The sequence below is a fragment of the Squalius cephalus genome (genome assembly GCF_949319135.1).
Source record: "Squalius cephalus genome assembly, chromosome: 10".
Taxonomy (NCBI): Eukaryota; Metazoa; Chordata; class Actinopteri; order Cypriniformes; family Leuciscidae; genus Squalius; species Squalius cephalus.
The window spans coordinates 10,213,585-10,231,652 of record NC_137131.1 but is presented as its reverse complement, the minus strand read 5'-3'; the positions used below and the strand labels follow the sequence as shown (position 1 = coordinate 10,231,652).

At 34.7% G+C, this 18,068-nt stretch overlaps 1 protein-coding gene across 6 annotated transcripts; it reads right to left on the bottom strand.

Annotated features, from left to right (window-relative positions):
• Positions 1 to 2,449: 2,449 nt before the first annotated feature.
• Positions 2,450 to 16,546, bottom strand: sfi1 (SFI1 centrin binding protein). Of its 6 annotated transcripts, none has more exons than XM_079884551.1 (32): positions 16,493 to 16,546; positions 16,141 to 16,362; positions 15,988 to 16,059; positions 15,807 to 15,917; positions 14,658 to 14,752; positions 14,471 to 14,588; positions 13,547 to 13,649; positions 13,322 to 13,478; positions 12,539 to 12,700; positions 12,349 to 12,419; positions 12,138 to 12,233; positions 11,772 to 11,869; positions 11,298 to 11,364; positions 10,991 to 11,121; positions 10,032 to 10,113; positions 9,755 to 9,933; positions 9,595 to 9,670; positions 9,363 to 9,458; positions 9,136 to 9,212; positions 8,946 to 9,048; positions 8,736 to 8,832; positions 8,485 to 8,645; positions 7,615 to 7,689; positions 7,259 to 7,333; positions 6,994 to 7,170; positions 6,669 to 6,886; positions 6,222 to 6,320; positions 5,892 to 6,129; positions 5,631 to 5,703; positions 3,933 to 4,077; positions 3,262 to 3,364; positions 2,450 to 2,754 (listed from the first exon to the last, which is right to left on the bottom strand). In XM_079884551.1, exons 2-32 carry the CDS (start codon positions 16,284 to 16,286, stop codon positions 2,608 to 2,610), a joined length of 3,648 nt encoding a protein of 1,215 aa, XP_079740677.1. In that variant the 5' UTR covers positions 16,287 to 16,362; positions 16,493 to 16,546; the 3' UTR covers positions 2,450 to 2,607. The 6 variants fall into 6 exon arrangements, with proteins under 6 accessions (XP_079740677.1, XP_079740678.1, XP_079740682.1 ...); XM_079884552.1 differs by having other exon boundaries at positions 2,452 to 2,754; positions 6,222 to 6,317; XM_079884556.1 differs by having other exon boundaries at positions 2,452 to 2,754; positions 3,272 to 3,364; positions 6,222 to 6,317.
• Positions 16,547 to 18,068: the final 1,522 nt, after the last annotated feature.

The window sequence follows — 18,068 nt, the reverse complement described above, 5'->3', positions numbered from 1 at the left end:
TGTTTAACACTTGCTGGCACTTTTTTATATGTTATTAGGAGTCCACAACAGTGTTAAACATGTCACTTCCTGTTGCCAGCAGGTGGCGCTATGACTGTAACTGAATATAAGCATGGTCATGTGTTCAGGACAGAACGCTTATCAAAAGTGTGAAGTTTGGGGCAGATTGGACATTCCATGCCTGAGTTACAGCAAATTCATATTTAATTGCAGTAATATCATTCTTTAGCACTTAGCTAAGTGTTTGCTATTATGTTTTAGCATGTCTCTAGTATGTTGGTAGGATGTTTAGCACCTACTGGCATTTTTTTATATGTTATTAGGAGTCAAGAACAGTGTTAAACGTCACTTCCTGTTGCCAGCAGGTGGCGCTATGACTATAACTAAATATGAGCATGGACATGTGTTCAAGAGATAACTCTTATCAAACGTGTGACGTTTGGGGTAGATTGTACATTGCCTTCTTGAGTAACAACAAAGTCCTGTTTCATTGAATTAGCATGCTTTAGCACTTAGCTAAGTATTGCTAGCATGTTTTAATATGTTTCTAGCATGTTTAGAACTCAATGGCATTTTTAACATGTTGCTAGAACGGCATCAACGTGTTAAACATGTCACTTCCTGTTGCCAGTAGGTGGCGCTATTACTATAACTGAATTTGAGCATAGGCATGCGTTCAGGCCATGATTCTTATCAAACATGTGAAGTTTGGGGCAGATTGGACGTTCCATGCCTGAGTTACAGCAAATTCCTATTTAATTGCAGTAATAGCATGCTTTATCACTTAGCTAAGTGTTTGCTAGCATGTTTCTAGTATGTTGCTAACCTGTTTAGCACTTGCTGGCTCTTTTATATATGTTATTAGGAGACCACAACAGTGTTAAACATGTCACTTCCTGTTGACAGCAGGTGGCGCTATTACTATAACTGAATATTCTCATGTAGATGTGTTCAGGCCATGACTCTTATCAAACGTGTGAAGTTTGGGGCAGATTGGACATTCCATGCCTGTGTTACAGCAAATTCCTATTTAATTGCAGCAATAGCATGCTTTAGCACTTAGCTAAGTGTTTGCTAGCATGTTTTAGCATGTTTCTAGTATGTTGTTAGCATGTTTAGCACTTGCTGGCACTTTTTTTATATGTTTTTATATGTCCACAACAGTGTTTAACATGTCACTTCCTGTTGCCAGCAGGTGGCACTATGACTGTAACTGAATATGAGCATGGTCATGTGTTCAGGACAGAACGTTTATTAAAAGTGTGAAGTTTGGCGCAGATTGGACATTGCCTTCTTGAGTAACAACAACATCCTGTTTCATTGAATTAGCATGCTTTAGCACTTAGCTAAGTATTGCTAGCATGTTTTAACATGTTTCTAGCATGTTTAGACCTCAATGGCATTTTTAACATGTTGCTAGAATGGCATCAACGTGTTAAACATGACACTTCCTGTTGCCAGTAGGTGGCGCTATTACTATAACTGAATATTATCATGTAGATGTGTTCAGGACAGAACGCTTATCAAAAGTGTGAAGTTTGGGGCAGATTGGACATTCCATGCCTGAGTTACAGCAAATTCCTATTTAATTGCAATAATAGCATGCTTTAGCACTTAGCTAAGAGTTTGCTAGCATGTTTTAGCATGCTTCTAGTATGTTGTTAGCATGTTTCGCACTTGCTGGCACTTTTTTATATGTTATTAGGAGTCCATAACAGTGTTAAACATGTCACTTCCTGTTGCCAGCAGGTGGCGCTATGACTATAACTGAATATGAGCATGGCCATGTGTTCAGGACAGAACTCTTATCAAACGTGTGAAGTTTGGGGGAGATTGGACATTCCATGCCTGAGTTACAGCAACTTCCTGTTTCATGGCGAAACATCGAAATTTGTAAGGCCGCCGAGGACCCGCCCTTCGACGAAAACTCAAGATCTTCGCAATTTAACGTCGCAAAGGCCTTAAGATTACACTCACCAAATTTGAAGATGATCAGATTAAAACTGTAGGAGGAGTTCGTTAAAGTACGAGGCCTGAAAATGGCAAAAACTGCACAAAAATCTGAGAGGAAGTTCAAAATGGCTGACTTCCTGTTGTGTTTAGGGCTATGCTCCAAGAGACTTTTTTGTAGGTATTAGGTCATTACACGTATGTACCGAATTTCGTGCACGTACGTGGAACGTTGCAGGAGGCGCACTCCGTTGAACTTTTATAGGTGGCGCTATCGAGCCATTTTGCCCCGTCCAATTCTGAAACCTATATCAGATGTAAATTTTCGCCAGTTCTGACGCGTGTGCAAAGTTTCGTGAGTTTTCGCGCATGTTTAGGCCCTCAAAAATGCAATTCAATGCGGAGAAGAATAATAATAATAATAATAAACAGAGCAATTCCAAGAGGGTCCTCACACCATCGGTGCTCGGGCCCTAATAAGCAATTTCAAAACATCAAAATATGTGATTTAATGCTTTATTAAAAATGAAGTACAGTGTATTTGAATAAATAAATACTGAAATAAAAAACAGGTTTTAAATTGACTCAAGGACTACAAAAATACAATATTGTTTAGAATTATTACTGGGATAACAGGTTGCACAATATAGCCTTAGTCTATATTCCAAACTTGGTAGGTGTTTTTGTATTAACCATGGGCGGTAGTAATTGGCTTTGGATGGTGTTAACTCTGGCAGCATGGCACATCATGGTGGGTTTCTGCTTGTTTAATCTCAAAGATAGAGAAGAAATGCGACTCTCAAGCTGCAAAGAAACATAATATTAAAAAATTACTAAAATTATTTTGAAAATTAAAATGAACAAAACCAGAGATTAACAAATATCTACGGTCTCATCAGAGCAAAAACTAGAATATTTATAAAGATATTTTATAATGCACAAAATCCATTAGACCTAGGGATGTAATGACAAGCACAAAGATAATAAATGTTACATTTATTATAATATCAGATCTTAATAATGTCTAATATTTTCCACTTTCCAGTATTGCACATCATACATAAAAGCAAGGGTTTATGCAATCTGTAATATTTATCTAGTGACACTGACAGCTGGTTTTGAGAATTTCGATTTATATTTACGTAAATTCTCCAAAAATATGACACACCAGTGTCCTCTGTGCGATAGTGCAGTCTGAGGAACCAAGAGTGTTGCCTCCACTTGTTATTTGTTAATCCTTTACTGTACATATTTAAAGATGTGAATTTGTTTACGAGTGTGTGCAAGAAAGAAAGAAAGATATATGGATACCTCACTTAACTCCTTTAAGACGCTTTCTCTTTCCTCAGTTTCTCCCTCAATGCCTGTTGTTGCGAGCCAGTTACTCAAGATCTTTTGGAGCTTACGCCATGTCCTAAACACACACAAACGCAGGCTGATTTCACTATATTAGTGAAAACATCTCATTAGATGCAATGTTTTTATATGAAGGTGATGATATTTGTTATACCCCTTTTGTTCGAACACAAAATAGAAAAGCAAAACATTCCTTTCCCTAATTTAACATGAAGCCAAATATGTTCACCTCAGTCACTCAAACACAGCAGAAACAACTATTCATTCCAAAAGCCAAGTTTGTGTGTGCTAGAATAAATAACCCACTTTAATATGTTGATTCAGTCAAACTACAGCTGGAGGGTCAATTCACTTTTTTTCAAAGACAAAAAACAGCTCCAGTCATAAAATGCATTTCCCAAAGTAGTGGTTTCAATTTTAGGAGATTTGTGACTTTTACAGCAGGATCACATCAGAAAAACAAACAAAAAATGTACAAAAATAGTATGCAAATCTACAATTATATATGTGTGTGTCTGAGAATGTATTTATAATTCTAATAAATAATTAATTATAACAACTTTAACAATTAGAATAATAATTCAAAACACTGTATATTCATCCCATTGAAAGCCAGATTAACATACTGTAACTGTTTTCTGTCTTGCTGGTATCGTTGCATTTCCAGTCTAATATCTAGTAGTTCTTTGGTGAGTTTTTCTGTTTGCTCCACATCCACAGCCTCATCTTCCTCATTCTCCTCTTCCTGCTCAGGTAATCTTTCATGCATACCTACAGCCCGGACAAAATGACAAGTGTAAATGTGTCACGGAAATGAAAACATAAACAAGCAAAAATCACTTGGTATATATAAATGAACTCATCATTTTTTTTTTTTTTTTTATCAGTTTGAATGAATGATTCAATGACTCAATCACACAAACTTCACTTGTTTCATTACTGGATGAATCTGCGTTTTTTAACGAATCTCTTGAATGATTCAATGACAAACCCATTTTTAACAGTCACTTGTCGCCACCTACTGGTGTAACAATGTAATTGATACAATCTTTTTTTATAGTGTCAAGTTACTTTCAAAATGTGTTTTTCTCTATTCTGAATGCTTTCCAAATTATAAACACACACATATATACACACATACACACATACACACATACATACATACATACATACACACATACATACATACACACATACATACATACATACATACATACATACATACATATATATATATATATATATACATATATACATATACAGTGCAATGCATAAGTTAATACACCCATGCTAAAGTTGACTAAAAAGAGGAATAAAAAATCATATTTTGTAAATTGAACTTAATGCCTTAATTAAAAAAATTAGGAAAAATCCAACCTTTTAGGACACCAATTTTCTTTGTGAATGAATAATGTATCGTAAATAAATAAATGTTCTTCCTCAAAATACATGGTGCATAAGTGTGTACACCCCTATGTTAAATTCCCATAGAGGCAGGCAGATTTTTATTTTTAAGTATTTTTTTTTTATTAATTTTTAGGATACTATGCATCCTGATAAAGTTCCCTTGGCCTTTGGAATTAAAATAGCCCCACATCATCACATAGCCTTCACCATACCTAGAGATTGGCATGGAGTACTTTCCATAAGATCATCTCTCAATGCAAATCAAACTAGCTTTTAGGCTAACTGAAATAAAACCATGCCAATCTCTAGGTATGGTGAATGCTATGTGATGATGTGGGGCTATTTTAATTCCAAAGGCCAAGGGAACTTTATCAGGATGCATAGTATCCTATAAATTAATTAAAAAAAAATACTTAAAAATAAAAATCTGCCTGCCTCTATGGGAATTTAACATAGGATACATTATTCATTCACAAAGAAAATTGGTGTCCTAAAAGGTTGGATTTTTCCTAATTTTTTAAATTAAGGCATTAAGTTCAATTTCCAAAATATGATTTTTTATTCCTCTTTTTAGTCAACTTTAGCATGGGTGTATTAACTTATGCATTGCACTGTATATATATATATATATATATATAAACGTTCATCTTAATTTGAATTATTGTAACAGAAAAAAATAACACTGTGTGGTTGAAAAGAATGTTTGTGAAGCGGTTTCATGACATCTGCTTCCTCAGGCTCAGCAGTGCCAATTGAGATTTGAATGCTCGCTTTGATCGTACTTGTCAAAGGTTTAAAAGTCGAATTGTTGTCATTTAGGAGTAAGATTGTGCGGGTGTTTGAATCGAGGTCACGGTCTTTTAATTATTAATCGTGCAGCACTACTTCATACTATGAAAGATTAAGTTTTTTTTTACCTTGTTTTGGGAGAAGGTGGGAAGTGAAATGAGTAGAATGCAGTAGGGGCTCCTGATTCCTTAAGCTTTTTTGCTGTAAAACAGAAAAAATAGGAAATTCACAATTATACCAGATTACAATTTTTCTAATAGGAGGCAAGATGACGAAACAAAAACAAGAATAAGTAACAGAGTAAATAAAAACTGGCGGGGGGAAAAAGATAAAACCTATTTTTGTCCTAGCCTTAGAACAAACAAGTGTTCTTACAGCATCATGATTACCTTGCCATGTGATACTGAGACAGTAAATGAAGATGGAGGAAGTAGTATGTCCTGGCCGGTAGCAGCAAAATATCCTGGAGGACCAGGTTTGACTGGGAGGATCCTAGGTTGTGGTACCATTGCAGGTGATTCCAGTGGGTTTTGGGTCAAAGGGACTAAGAGTAACGGAGAAGGAAAGGAAGGACTGCTGGAGGACACTGAGGGAAATGCAGTCTCTCGTACAGACACCCTCTGACTACTGAAGCACCATGGAGAAAGGTAGATGCTCATTAGTATGTGAACAAAAAAATTGTGTTTGATTATGTCACAACGTTTGTGCGAGTACTACACCTGCTGATCTTGAAGTCATGTGGCAGAGGTTTGGCTGGAGACTGCAGCAGGTCATCTGGTCTTCTTGGTTGCAATCTAGATGCTCGAACCGACCAACTGCTGACAAAACAGGAGGATCAGATTTACTCTAGACATGTCCATCAGAATAAGTTTCAAAATCAGAATAAGTTTCAAAATCAGAATAAAATTTGAATAAAAGAAGATCAATTAGAAATAAGATGTGTCATAACTAATTATTCTTTAACTAATAATTAACTAATAATTCAAAATATTAATAAAAACTATAATAGTATCTGATAGATACTAAAATAATACTGGTTCTGACTAATATATACTATATTATTTTTAACAACCTCGCCCAAAAAACCTAATTCTACTAGCTACTTTAACAACTAACAAAAAATAAGCTTAGGATTAACATTTGCAATAAGAATGACTTTGACTCACAGGTGATTTATGATGGAATCTTTCTGCTCTGCTGCTTGGCTCCTGATTGGAGAGGCGGTAGGAATGGGGGTGTGGTCTTCTGGCAGAAAAAAAGACACACACTTTTTGGGATGGCTGACTTTGGACGGCACTGTTTTACCCTTGACAGGCTTGCACAGTGCCCGCTGCTTCCATCGAACGGCACACCGCCTTACCACGTCCTGAAGCTGACGACAGCTCTGTATTTGATGAGGAAATCCTTATATTAATGTAAACAAATACACACATATACTTTATAGACTGTAGAATGAAATGCACAAATATGCAGTAACTATAGAAACAGCACCTGTTCATAGCTGTGCTGGGCAATATTAGTTGAGAAAGCACTCATGTGCGCTGTGTGCGAGAGGATGTGCGTGACACCCTCTCTCAACAGTTCATCTCTGTAAAACTGAGCTGCCTCAGTCAAACGCTTCTGTTTTCTCTGACGTTCTGCGATCCACAGTCGCCACACGCAAAACACCTAAAACATATAGACCAAACTGTATGAGACTATGAAGGTGCAGGCAACCCGAATTGTCAGTGATAAACAGTGCAAGATCTGGCATTACTTTGGCCTGTAGGTTGAGGGACCAATGCCAAAGGGCAGTCTCAGTTTGCTCCGCCTCTCTTCTTCTGCTCTGCAGCTGTGTGTCATAATCATTCAAAATCAGACAAAAATACAATATAGAATCTTCAAAGAGACAGTAAAAAAAAAATGATGCAATGTCAGCAGCTTGAACTACTGTACAGTAGGTGAGGCTATAAGAAAGCTTTAACACCACAACAACATCTATATTTAAACAAAAGACTGTACCGAGTGGACATGAAATGGATGTTGTGATCATCTTTTCTTCCCTATTGTAATGTATATCTGAGTGAAATAGCCTTCGAATATGATTGAACACTTTGCTAAATCAAAACTCACTTGTGTTCTCCAGCAGATAAAAAAGCGCTGATAAATCCTCAACCTGTGAAGCTCAAAGCTCCTTTTCTTCATTACCTAAAAAGCATACATTTGTGTTTATATATACACATATATATCTACACACACACACATATATATATATAAAATATTATATTATATTATATTATATATATACACACATACATATATACACACATATACATATATATATATATATATATATATATATATATATATACACACACATATACATATATATATATGTGTGTGTGTGTGTGTGTGTGTGTGTGTGTGTGTGTGTGTATATATTATTAGGGCTGTCAAACGATTAATCACGATTAATCGCATCCAAAATAAAAGTTTGTGTTTACATAATATATGTGTGTGTATGGAGTATAATTATTTTCTATATATAAATACACACACATGCATATATATTTAAGAAAAATGTGTTATTTATATGTAAAATATTTATATATAATATAAATTATATATAATATAAATATATATACACAGTATATACATGCAAATATTTCTTAAATATATACATGCATGTGTGTGTGTATTTATATATAGAAAATAATTATACTTAATTACACACATACAGTATATTATGTAAAAACAAACTTTTATTTTGGATGCGATTAATCGCGATTAATCGTTTGACAGCCCTATTATATATATATATATATATATATATATATATATATATATATATATATATATATATATATATATATATATATATATATATATATATATATACACACACACACACACACACATATATATATATATATATATATATATATATATATATATATATATATATACATATACACATTACTACTTGACTACTTGAACTGGCACCTGATATGTTTTGTGATGGTGAATATTGCTGGTCCATGTGTTGAGGGTTCTTTTTCCCAGCGTTCTGCTGTAGTGTCTGTTGGCTCTGTCATTCGCCAGTCTCTCATCTTTTACCTCCATGCTTCGCTCTCTCCATCTTCTCAAAGCCACTTGTATGCTTACTAACAGCACAAAAACAACACTGAATAATTTACTGAATAATTTCATCATTGCACAGACTACTAACAGTGGTATTTATATAACCAAAGTACATTTCTCCAGGTGTATTTGAGCTTGTTTCAGGGCTTCCTGCTGTTGATGACGTTGACGATGAGCAGATACCGTTCTCTGTCGCCATGCCAGCAACACCTATTAGACATATAAAATGTAAAATATATTGTAAAATGTCCAAATTGCACTGATAAACAATAGGTGTTAATTTTGTACTTCAGTTATATAACTAATTTTGATGTTATAAGCACCTGAGATAGAATGTGCTTTTGAGAAAAACATTTTGCTCTGTTTTCCTTTTGTCTCTCTTCCATCAGCCGTGTCACGTTTATTCTCCATAAACAGAACATTTTCCTGCAGAAACAAATAATAAAAAAGATAGATTAGATTACATTTCTTTAAATAAACACTACAACAATTTTAGTAAATATATCATAGTACCTGACCAGATGTTGCTGATGCTCCTGGTAACGGCACTCCACATTTTTGTTAATCGATTGAGTCTGCAAATGGTACGACTACATGCATGCATGTAAAAACAACGAGTTTATCATCTTCAGAGCTGCAAGCTTTGTATATACAGTAAACAAAATAAAATACACTAGTATATTACAGCAATATTTGTAGATATACTGTATACTTTGTCAAAACAAACATGATATTCATACCTTCCAAGCTTCTAGAGCATGTTTGAGCAATTTGCTGTGGTGGTGTTTGTCCATTTGTGCAAGTTTCTCTCTTTTCTGTCTTTTGTGATCTACATACTGTTAAACAAGCTCATATTTACTTCAGATATAATATTTCAAACCAATAACAACAACAACATCTGCATCATATGATGATTAAAACACATTGTCAGCTGTTTCCCTTAGTGAATAGAGCCAGTTGTGCAACTCGTACCTGATGCCAGTCTGCCATGGCTCTTCTCAGACACCGCTGCCCATCATGACCCTGTGCCTGCTCCAAACGTCTCTGACTGATCAACAAAACACAACAAAGCTGAAACTTCAAAATCAAAATACTTTATTCAGTTTATTCAGCTACATTATCTGATTCACACCTGGTTTGTATGTTGGCAACGAGGTTTCTCCATTGGTTCAGGGCCTTCCGTAGAAGAGTGCGTTTGTAAAGTGAGTCAGCCGCTGCTTGTTTGAATCTCTCCTTTCTACATTGTACAGCACTGCAGGACCACTTAGACCAGGCACGGGCACAACACACATGCTCGGCATGCAACACAGCCTGCAAGAAATATACTGATTACTTGGTAAAAGAGACAACGGAAATCTTGCGGACCCAAAACTTTTAACGCCAATGTACATTCATGGTTGTCAGCATACCGTTCTTTCAGCAAGTCTCTGATCTCCTCGTTCCTCCAAACTTCTCCACCATGTATAAAACGCCCAACTGCAAGTTTGTTGCCTATATAGAGGATAAAAACATGAAAATATTTTCAGTACAATACAACACAGACATGGATATCTACATTGTTATATAATATCAAGGAAATGCAATTACACTGCCTCCTTGTTTATTGTAGATGCCTTTTTGCTACATATATTTAGCCAAAGTATTGAATATAATGCATCGCTTACAATTTTGTTATTTATTTTTGTTTCTAAGAAATACTTAAACTGTTTTGGCAGAGATATATAGTAATTGTTAGTTATGTATGTGTGTGCCTACCCATGAAAAGGAGGAGCAGAAGTGTGTGAGTGTATGTGTGTGTGCGCTCAAAGACACAAAAGACTGTGGTTCTACTCCTAGAACCTTAAAAGGAAATCGTCCATCTTGGTTAAGATAACTGGAGTTCAAGGAGCTGAAAGGGCAGACAGCTTGCACCTGAGAGGCCTTGAGAAGGATCTTGGAAATTTTGGGAAAGTTACAATTTACACCAATCAAGAAGATTAGAACCTAACTTTGGCGGCAAACAACAGGAGTATAAAAGACTGAAAAGTTGATTGCCTCTTTGAATACTGATACGTCAGTATCCCCGACGCCTAGAAGCCCAGAGCTGAGGACAACAAACCCCAAGCGGAAGACAAGAAGCCCAGAGCTGACTGAAATTTAATTGATTACAAAAAACTGCCTACCAAGGCTTTGATTTATAGTGTTAAGACTTTAAATAAGAACATACCACAGAGAAGTATTCTGACCAAATTGTAAGTAATTTAAAAAGCTTATAATTTAGGCCAGACTCAACTTTACCTAACCTGAAAATAATCTTAACACCTTTAACCTTATTTAGGTACACACTGCAAAAAAAAAATGCATACACTACTTAGCTACAGAAACCCACCTGTCATGCTGTTCAGCTCTTTCTTTCCGCTCTCGTTTCTCTGTGTGTTGCGCTGTGAACTCCATCCAAGTGTTTACACATCGTGGGAAGATACGACGAGCAAAGCAGGCATCCGCACGTAGTTCCAACTCCTATACATTTGTACATATACAGATTGTGTGATAAAATATTAGAAGCATTTTTAAGGCAAAAATGGTGCAGTCCATGGAACAATGAAAAAAAAGCACAGTCCATTAATAATTGCAGGTGACCCATGATAAGACCTATGACCTAAGATAATGAGAGTGTCAGAAAGTGTGGTGGCTACCTGCATTTGTGTGTGCTCTTTAAGACGTTTTCTCCAACGATCAAGGCAAAATCTCAGCACAGAGAACCTATTGATTAATAACAACCGTTTAAAAGCCTCACAGACAAACTCATGTTTATTAATGACCTAAAATATATAAACTCAGCAAATAAAGAAACATCCCTTTTATAGGATACTGTGTTTTAAAGATAATTTTTGTAAAATCCACATACTGACTGCTACTTTTGATATTCACCCTCGCTTTGTTCAGGGACTCGTAATTCCATTCCTGTTTGTCAAATGTCTGTGAAATTTGTTCCGATTATGTCTCAGTTGTTAAATGTTCATACAAATGTTTACACATGAGAAATTAGCTGGGAAAAAAGCAGTTGAAAGTGGGAGGATCTTTCTTTTTTTTGCTGAGTATATAACATGCTTCAAATTAAAAAGCACGAGCAGAACTGTGAAAAAATGAAACTCATTTATGTGACTAACTTGTGATGAGTTTGTGCAACACTCATCTGGGGTTGCAGACTTCTGTCCTCAGCCTGATCCAAGCGCAACTGCCAGACTTTCCAACACCTTTCCAGCAACTGCAAAACATCAGTATCCATTTCTGACAATTAAACTCGGCACAACGTAACATTCATAATCATTACCGATAGATGACTGGTAGACAAGGTGTTAATAATTGCTGTTATCACGGTCTGATTTTAGTATGGAAATTTAGTTTTCATGGTCCAATAAAGTCTTTAATTTAAAGAAAAAATTATCAAGGAAAATTATTTCCACAAATATATTACGTGTAAGGACAGTTCTGTCATGTGTTGTGTATATGTTCTCTATTTGTGTTGTTCTTACAATGTGATGATGATGATGCTGGACACTAAGGTTCTTGTTGAGACGATGAGTTTTACTGTGAGTGACGTTTAGAGTAAGGCCTTTTAAACCCAACCGCTGTGAAGAAATACAAGACCATCATAAAAAAACAAGAATTAAAAAAAAGAAAGCTACATAACACATAAAAAAACAAAAACATGTTAAAACCTCTAAGAACAAGTACACCACTAACCAGAAGATAGAGTTGTCTGTGATGCATGGCAGCCTTTTCCCTTTTAGCCTTCTGTGAGCACATACTGACATCTACATAACAGATCAGGAAAACAACTGCACTACATCATGCTTTCATCGACATATTTCATTTCTTCTAGGAGTATAAAAGTAAATGCGAACTGTCTGTTTAATGGTGTAAGCAAAGATACAGTGTCTCCAGTTGGAGAACGCCAGCCGTTGGGAGCCGTGCTGGGCCAGTTGGTCTGCTCTCTGTCCTCTGTCTTTCTCAGCCTGCCTGGATTGCAGCACATTATACCACTGACACCAAAACTTCTCCAGCACAGAGACACGCCATACATCCTGAGCAACAGCTGCAACACAGAAGACAAATTAAATGTGATTCAAGATAAACTAATGCATACAATTATATATAAAAAGTTATAGCAACAAAAAAAATAATAATAAAAGGTTTGGGGTTTGTAAAAACATTTGAACATTTTTGAAAGAATTCTCAAGCCTGCATTTATTTGATCAAAAATGCAGTAAAAATAGTAATATTGTGAAATATTATTACAATATTTCCATTTTAATATATTTTAAAATGTGATTTATTCCGGTGATGGCAAAGCTGAATTTTCAGCATCATTAATCCAGTCTTCAGTGTCACATGATCCTTCAGAAATCATTCTAATATGCTGATTTAGTGCTCAAGTAACATTTCTTATTATTATCATCAATGCTGAAGACAGTTGTGATATTTAATAGTTTTGTGGAAACTGTGATGCATTCCTTTTTCAAAAATCTTTGATGAATAGAAAGAACAGTATTTATTTGAAATAAAAATATTTTGTAACACTGTTAATGTCTATATTCTCACTTTTGATAAATTAGTCATTGCTGAATAAAAGCATTCATTTCTTTTAAAATAATCGTTCCGACCCCAACATTTTGAACAGTAGTGCATATAATAAATATAAAAAAATGAATGCCACCTGTTGTCTTGTTCTTAGCCTGTCTGTTCTCTGTGTGTCTTATCCATCCATGAAGTGTATGTCTCGACAGCTGAAGACAATAGTGACGATGAGCTTTGGACTCCTTCTCTTTCAGAACACAGGCATGTTTCATCCTGCCTCTCCAGTGCAGCCATGCCTGTGAAGAACAGCCATTTTAGAGATCACTCAAACTAGACATTTATATTCACACATGCTCATACTCACTCTGCTTTGTGCAGTGTGAGCCCAGTGTCGCAAGGCAAGATCTTCCTGATGGTACGCCACATCCCTGTGCTGTAGTGCCATGTTCCACACACTCCAAACCCACCTTTAATAACCAACACATGCACAAAAATATTTCACATTAGCATTTTACTTACAAGCCACTATACATAAGCATTACTTAACTGTTACACATGCATCTTAATATCTTATATAAATTATTTGTCAAAAGTTAGAATTTTTTAAAAAGAAATTTATACTTTTGCTTAGCAAGAATGCATTAAATTAATCAAAAGTGAGTAAATAATACATCTATAATTTTACAAGACTTCTATTCCAAATAAATGCTTCTATTCATCATAAAAAATCTTGAAAAAAATGCACACTGGTTTCTACAAAAATATTAAGCAGCACAACTGTTAACAACATTAATAATAATAATACATTTTTCTTTAGCATAAAATCAGCATTTTAGAATGATTTCTGAAGGATCATTTGTGGCACTGAAGACTGAAGTCATGGGTTCTGCTATCACAGGATTAAATTCTATTTTGAAATGTATTAAAATAGAAAAGTTATTTTAAATTGTAATACTTTTCCACAATATTACTGTCTTTACTGTATTTTGATCAAATAAATGCAGCACAAGAGACTAAAGCATAAAACAATAAAATCTTACCAACCCCAAACTTTTCAAATAATGTTGTTTATTTATTAATTATCATAAAGTATTATGTAAAACATATTGATTTATTTGTGATTGTATACTTTTTCTCTAAATGTTGCTGTCATATTCAAGTCTGTCATTTATGTTACAATCCAACCCTACACCAGGATTGTAACACTGTATATTATGTATCGGTCTGCTTCACTTTATATATGTGGATCTGCATTGTTGGTCTAACACCAAATGAGAGCAATGCTCACTTCAGCACAGCGAGTCTCTCGCGCTGTACTGCCGCTTCTTGCATCCTGTGTTTCATGCGACACATGTCCAGGTACAGCTCCCAGCCATTCCACACACACCGCAGTTTGTGCTCCGTCTCTGCAGTACAAATATTCAGTTACAGCTGTTTGTTCAACTCAAATATTAATAGAATAGCAGTCTATTTACCAAATCTGATTGCAAGTTGCAGTTTCTTCTTTTCTTCTCTCTGAACAGCAACATAATCCTGCCAGGCTTGAAATGTTTTGCTGTACAGCATATACCTACAATAGGCAAAAAAGAAAAAAGACATAAATATTACAGGTGGTGATCATTGAGGTCCTAGCCCTTAAGCAAAGTGTTTTCCTCTCTGACTACAGAACAAACATTGAAGACAAAACAAAACACCCCATTGCAGTATGGGATGGGGTACACACTACCGTTCAAAAGAGAAAGAAATTAATACTTTTATTCAGCAAAAATGCATTAAAATAATAAAAAAAATGAAAGAAAAGACATTAATAATTTAAAAAAAGATCAGAGTCCTGCATTTTTTTTAAATCGCAGTTTCCACAAAATATTAAAGGAATAGTGAAACCAAAAATGAAAATTATACCATTTAAAACTGATGTTAAATAATATCCTGGCTTTTCCCAGCTTTGTAATGGCATTGAATAGTGCCCACGTTTCTGAAAAACTCCAAAAAGCGCATCCATCCATCCATCATAAAAAGTAATCCATACGACTCCATTGGGTTAATAAATGCCAGTTTTTGTAAGAAAAATATCTATATTTAAACCTTAAAAAAAAAAAACTATAATCATTGGCTTCAGGCAATGGCCGTACGCACGTTCATTAGAGTCGAGTTCAGGCGGAAGGCTGACCTCTGACCCGATGTAGGACATATATGTATGGTGTAGCTTAAGCTTAGGTAAGAATAGACGCCTCTCTTCAAAAACCCCATTGACTTTAATAGTATTTTTTTCCATTCTATATATAGCAATGGGGTCCATCAACTGTTTGGTTAACTATATTCTTAAAAATCTCTTATTTTGTGTTCAGCAGAAGAAACAAATTAATACAGGTTTGGAACAAATCGAGGGAATTTTTAGGCGTACTATCCCTGTAAGCAACACATCAACATAATAGAATGAATTCTGAAGCCCCATGCAAGTCTAAAGACTGGAGAAAAAGCAGATACAGATTCAGCTTTGCCATCAAAAGAATAAATAACATTTTAGAACATATTAAAATAGAAAACATTTCACAATATTATTGCTTTTACTGTATTTTTGATCAAATAAATACATCCTTGTGAGCATATGAGACTAAACTTACGTATAATGGCAATCTGCCCTTATATTTAGGGTCCATTCCTTTCTTACGTGCCACCACTCATCTTTCCAAGCTCCTAAGGTCTTCCTCAAGATCACCTTACAATAATGAGATCTAAACAGAAAATACAAATTTTATTAAATAAGTACAGACTGACTTTTTAGTGCACTAATTAAACACATACCTGGCTTGTGATGTTGTTATTCGTCCAAATGTCTTCTGAATCCACAAGTGAAGGAACTTTCGAGCAAGGTGCCTAAAACAATCAATGCAATAATCACTTCAACTGTCAACTAATAGAGGACTGTACTTCAACTGTAAATGAATGAAGTCCTACCTTATCCGTAGCTCTTTAAGTCTACCACCTCGGTTCCAATTATATCCGACCCGGTACGTGATTTTGCGTATGTGTGTTTTACGTGCCCGGTTCTTTTCAACAGCAGAAGACAACTGTTTCCCAGCTTTTGGTCTTGTCGTTTGCATCTTTAATGGTTTATTGGAGCATACATGAGTTTCAGTCAATCAGCGCACTGTCTAGCAGCCGGTGCTTGAGCTATAACTGGTAGAAATAAAGTTATTAAAGTAGCTTTTAAGGGTTTACATGTTTCACTTAAGGCTTTAAAGCTACTACAGCTCGTTAAAAATCTGTCATCTAAGTGCTATCGTACTGACAACAACCAACAACAAACCATAACTGCCGCTCCTCTGTGTTGAAGGAATATTCTTCCGGTATAATAATGTCATAATAAAAGACTTTCTTTAAAAGGGGCACTTTGAACCCTTTAATGCTACGGTTATATTGCAAATAATAAGAATGTCTCTTGTCAACCTTGTTGTAATAAAGTTACAATATTAATATAGTTGTATTAAAATAATGCAGTTATATTAAAATAATTAATGTGGCCTTAGATACAATTGATTTTTTATGCCTCACTTGTACAGAGTAGGCCTATTTTGTGAATTGAAGCATTGATGTGCATTGCTGTTAAAGTTGTTTGTGAGATTTCTTAAGAGTGTTATTTATTTATTTATTAATTATTGCAATTTTATCAAACGAGGATACAGAAACATACAAACAGTCTTTTAAACAATAAACAAGTTATGACATAAGAGCTCACAAGAGAAATGATATAAAACTAGCCTGTTTTAAATATGTCCTAAGAAATGAAAAAGAAGAAAAAAGAGAGCACAGAAATAAAGGTGAAAGCATATTAAGAAAGATTATTAAACATGGTAAAACGAGATGTTTTTATGTTTTTTTTAATGAATAGCCATTGAGACTGTATTTAAACAAATTCAATTATTTTTTGAAGATGTTAATACTTTATGTATTTACATTTATGGATATAAGACTTACCACTTGTATTAAGATTTATACAAAAACTTGCTTTGATTAGATTCTTATCATTATAATAAAACCCAAAAAGAACGTGTCAATGTGTACGTCGGAACTATGTATTTGGGTTATGTTCATGTCTTAATAACATCACAGAACATAAAAGTTTTCAGTCTAATACAGTGGCACTAATATGGCCTACAAGTAGATAACATAGGGCTTAACTGTTTTACTTATGGAGGTTTCCATGTAACCTTGGAAATGTATTCAGTAACACACTTTTACCTCGACAGTGTAAGTATGACCACTTTTACACTTTTCACTCAAATTTTTATGTTGGTAACATTTTGTATCTAAGGAAATGTTTCTATTTTGCACTTTTCTTATTTAATATTTTTTCTCATTGTATATATATCATATTTTTTATTTATTTGTTCTGTTTTATTATATTAACGTTACATTTATATTACATTTATTTTTGCTAACAAAACTAACATTTTTCTTTAATGTCATTTGTACTTTATTTAAACACTGTTTTAGTAGGCCTATGGGAAAACTTCGCTACCTACGTATTATTTGTGTGTGACAAACTTAACACAAATTGTTGGATAAATAGCAGAAAACACGTTTAACTTTATTTTAACACTTTTAACATCAGTCAAATTCGAATAAAAAACAAATCAAGCAACGCAAAAGAACCGTTTAAATCCTGTCACGTGACTACAATTTACAATGGGTGGCCACGTTGATTGCCTGAAATGTATTCTTGCTCTAAAATTGTATAATGACTCTTGTTTACCCTGTTGTATAAAATACACACGTCTAACCACACAATCTTGTGTTCTGTGTTTTTTTTTTTGAAATTATAATCAAATGTAAGTGTTGGTTACTTGAAACTTTAAAGAAGGCGTGATTAGACACTATATAAT

Bases quoted from the DNA above. Each gene is read 5' to 3' on its own strand.
- sfi1 (XM_079884551.1), bottom strand. From the start codon at position 16,286: ATGCAAACGACAAGACCAAAAGCTGGGAAACAGTTGTCTTCTGCTGTT. The intron at 13,650-14,470 runs GTGAGCATTGCT...TGGTTATTAAAG, and splicing joins GAGAGACTCGCTGTGCTGAA to GTGGGTTTGGAGTGTGTGGA. The intron at 6,321-6,668 runs GTGAGTCAAAGT...CTGTTTTGTCAG, and splicing joins GATTCCATCATAAATCACCT to CAGTTGGTCGGTTCGAGCAT.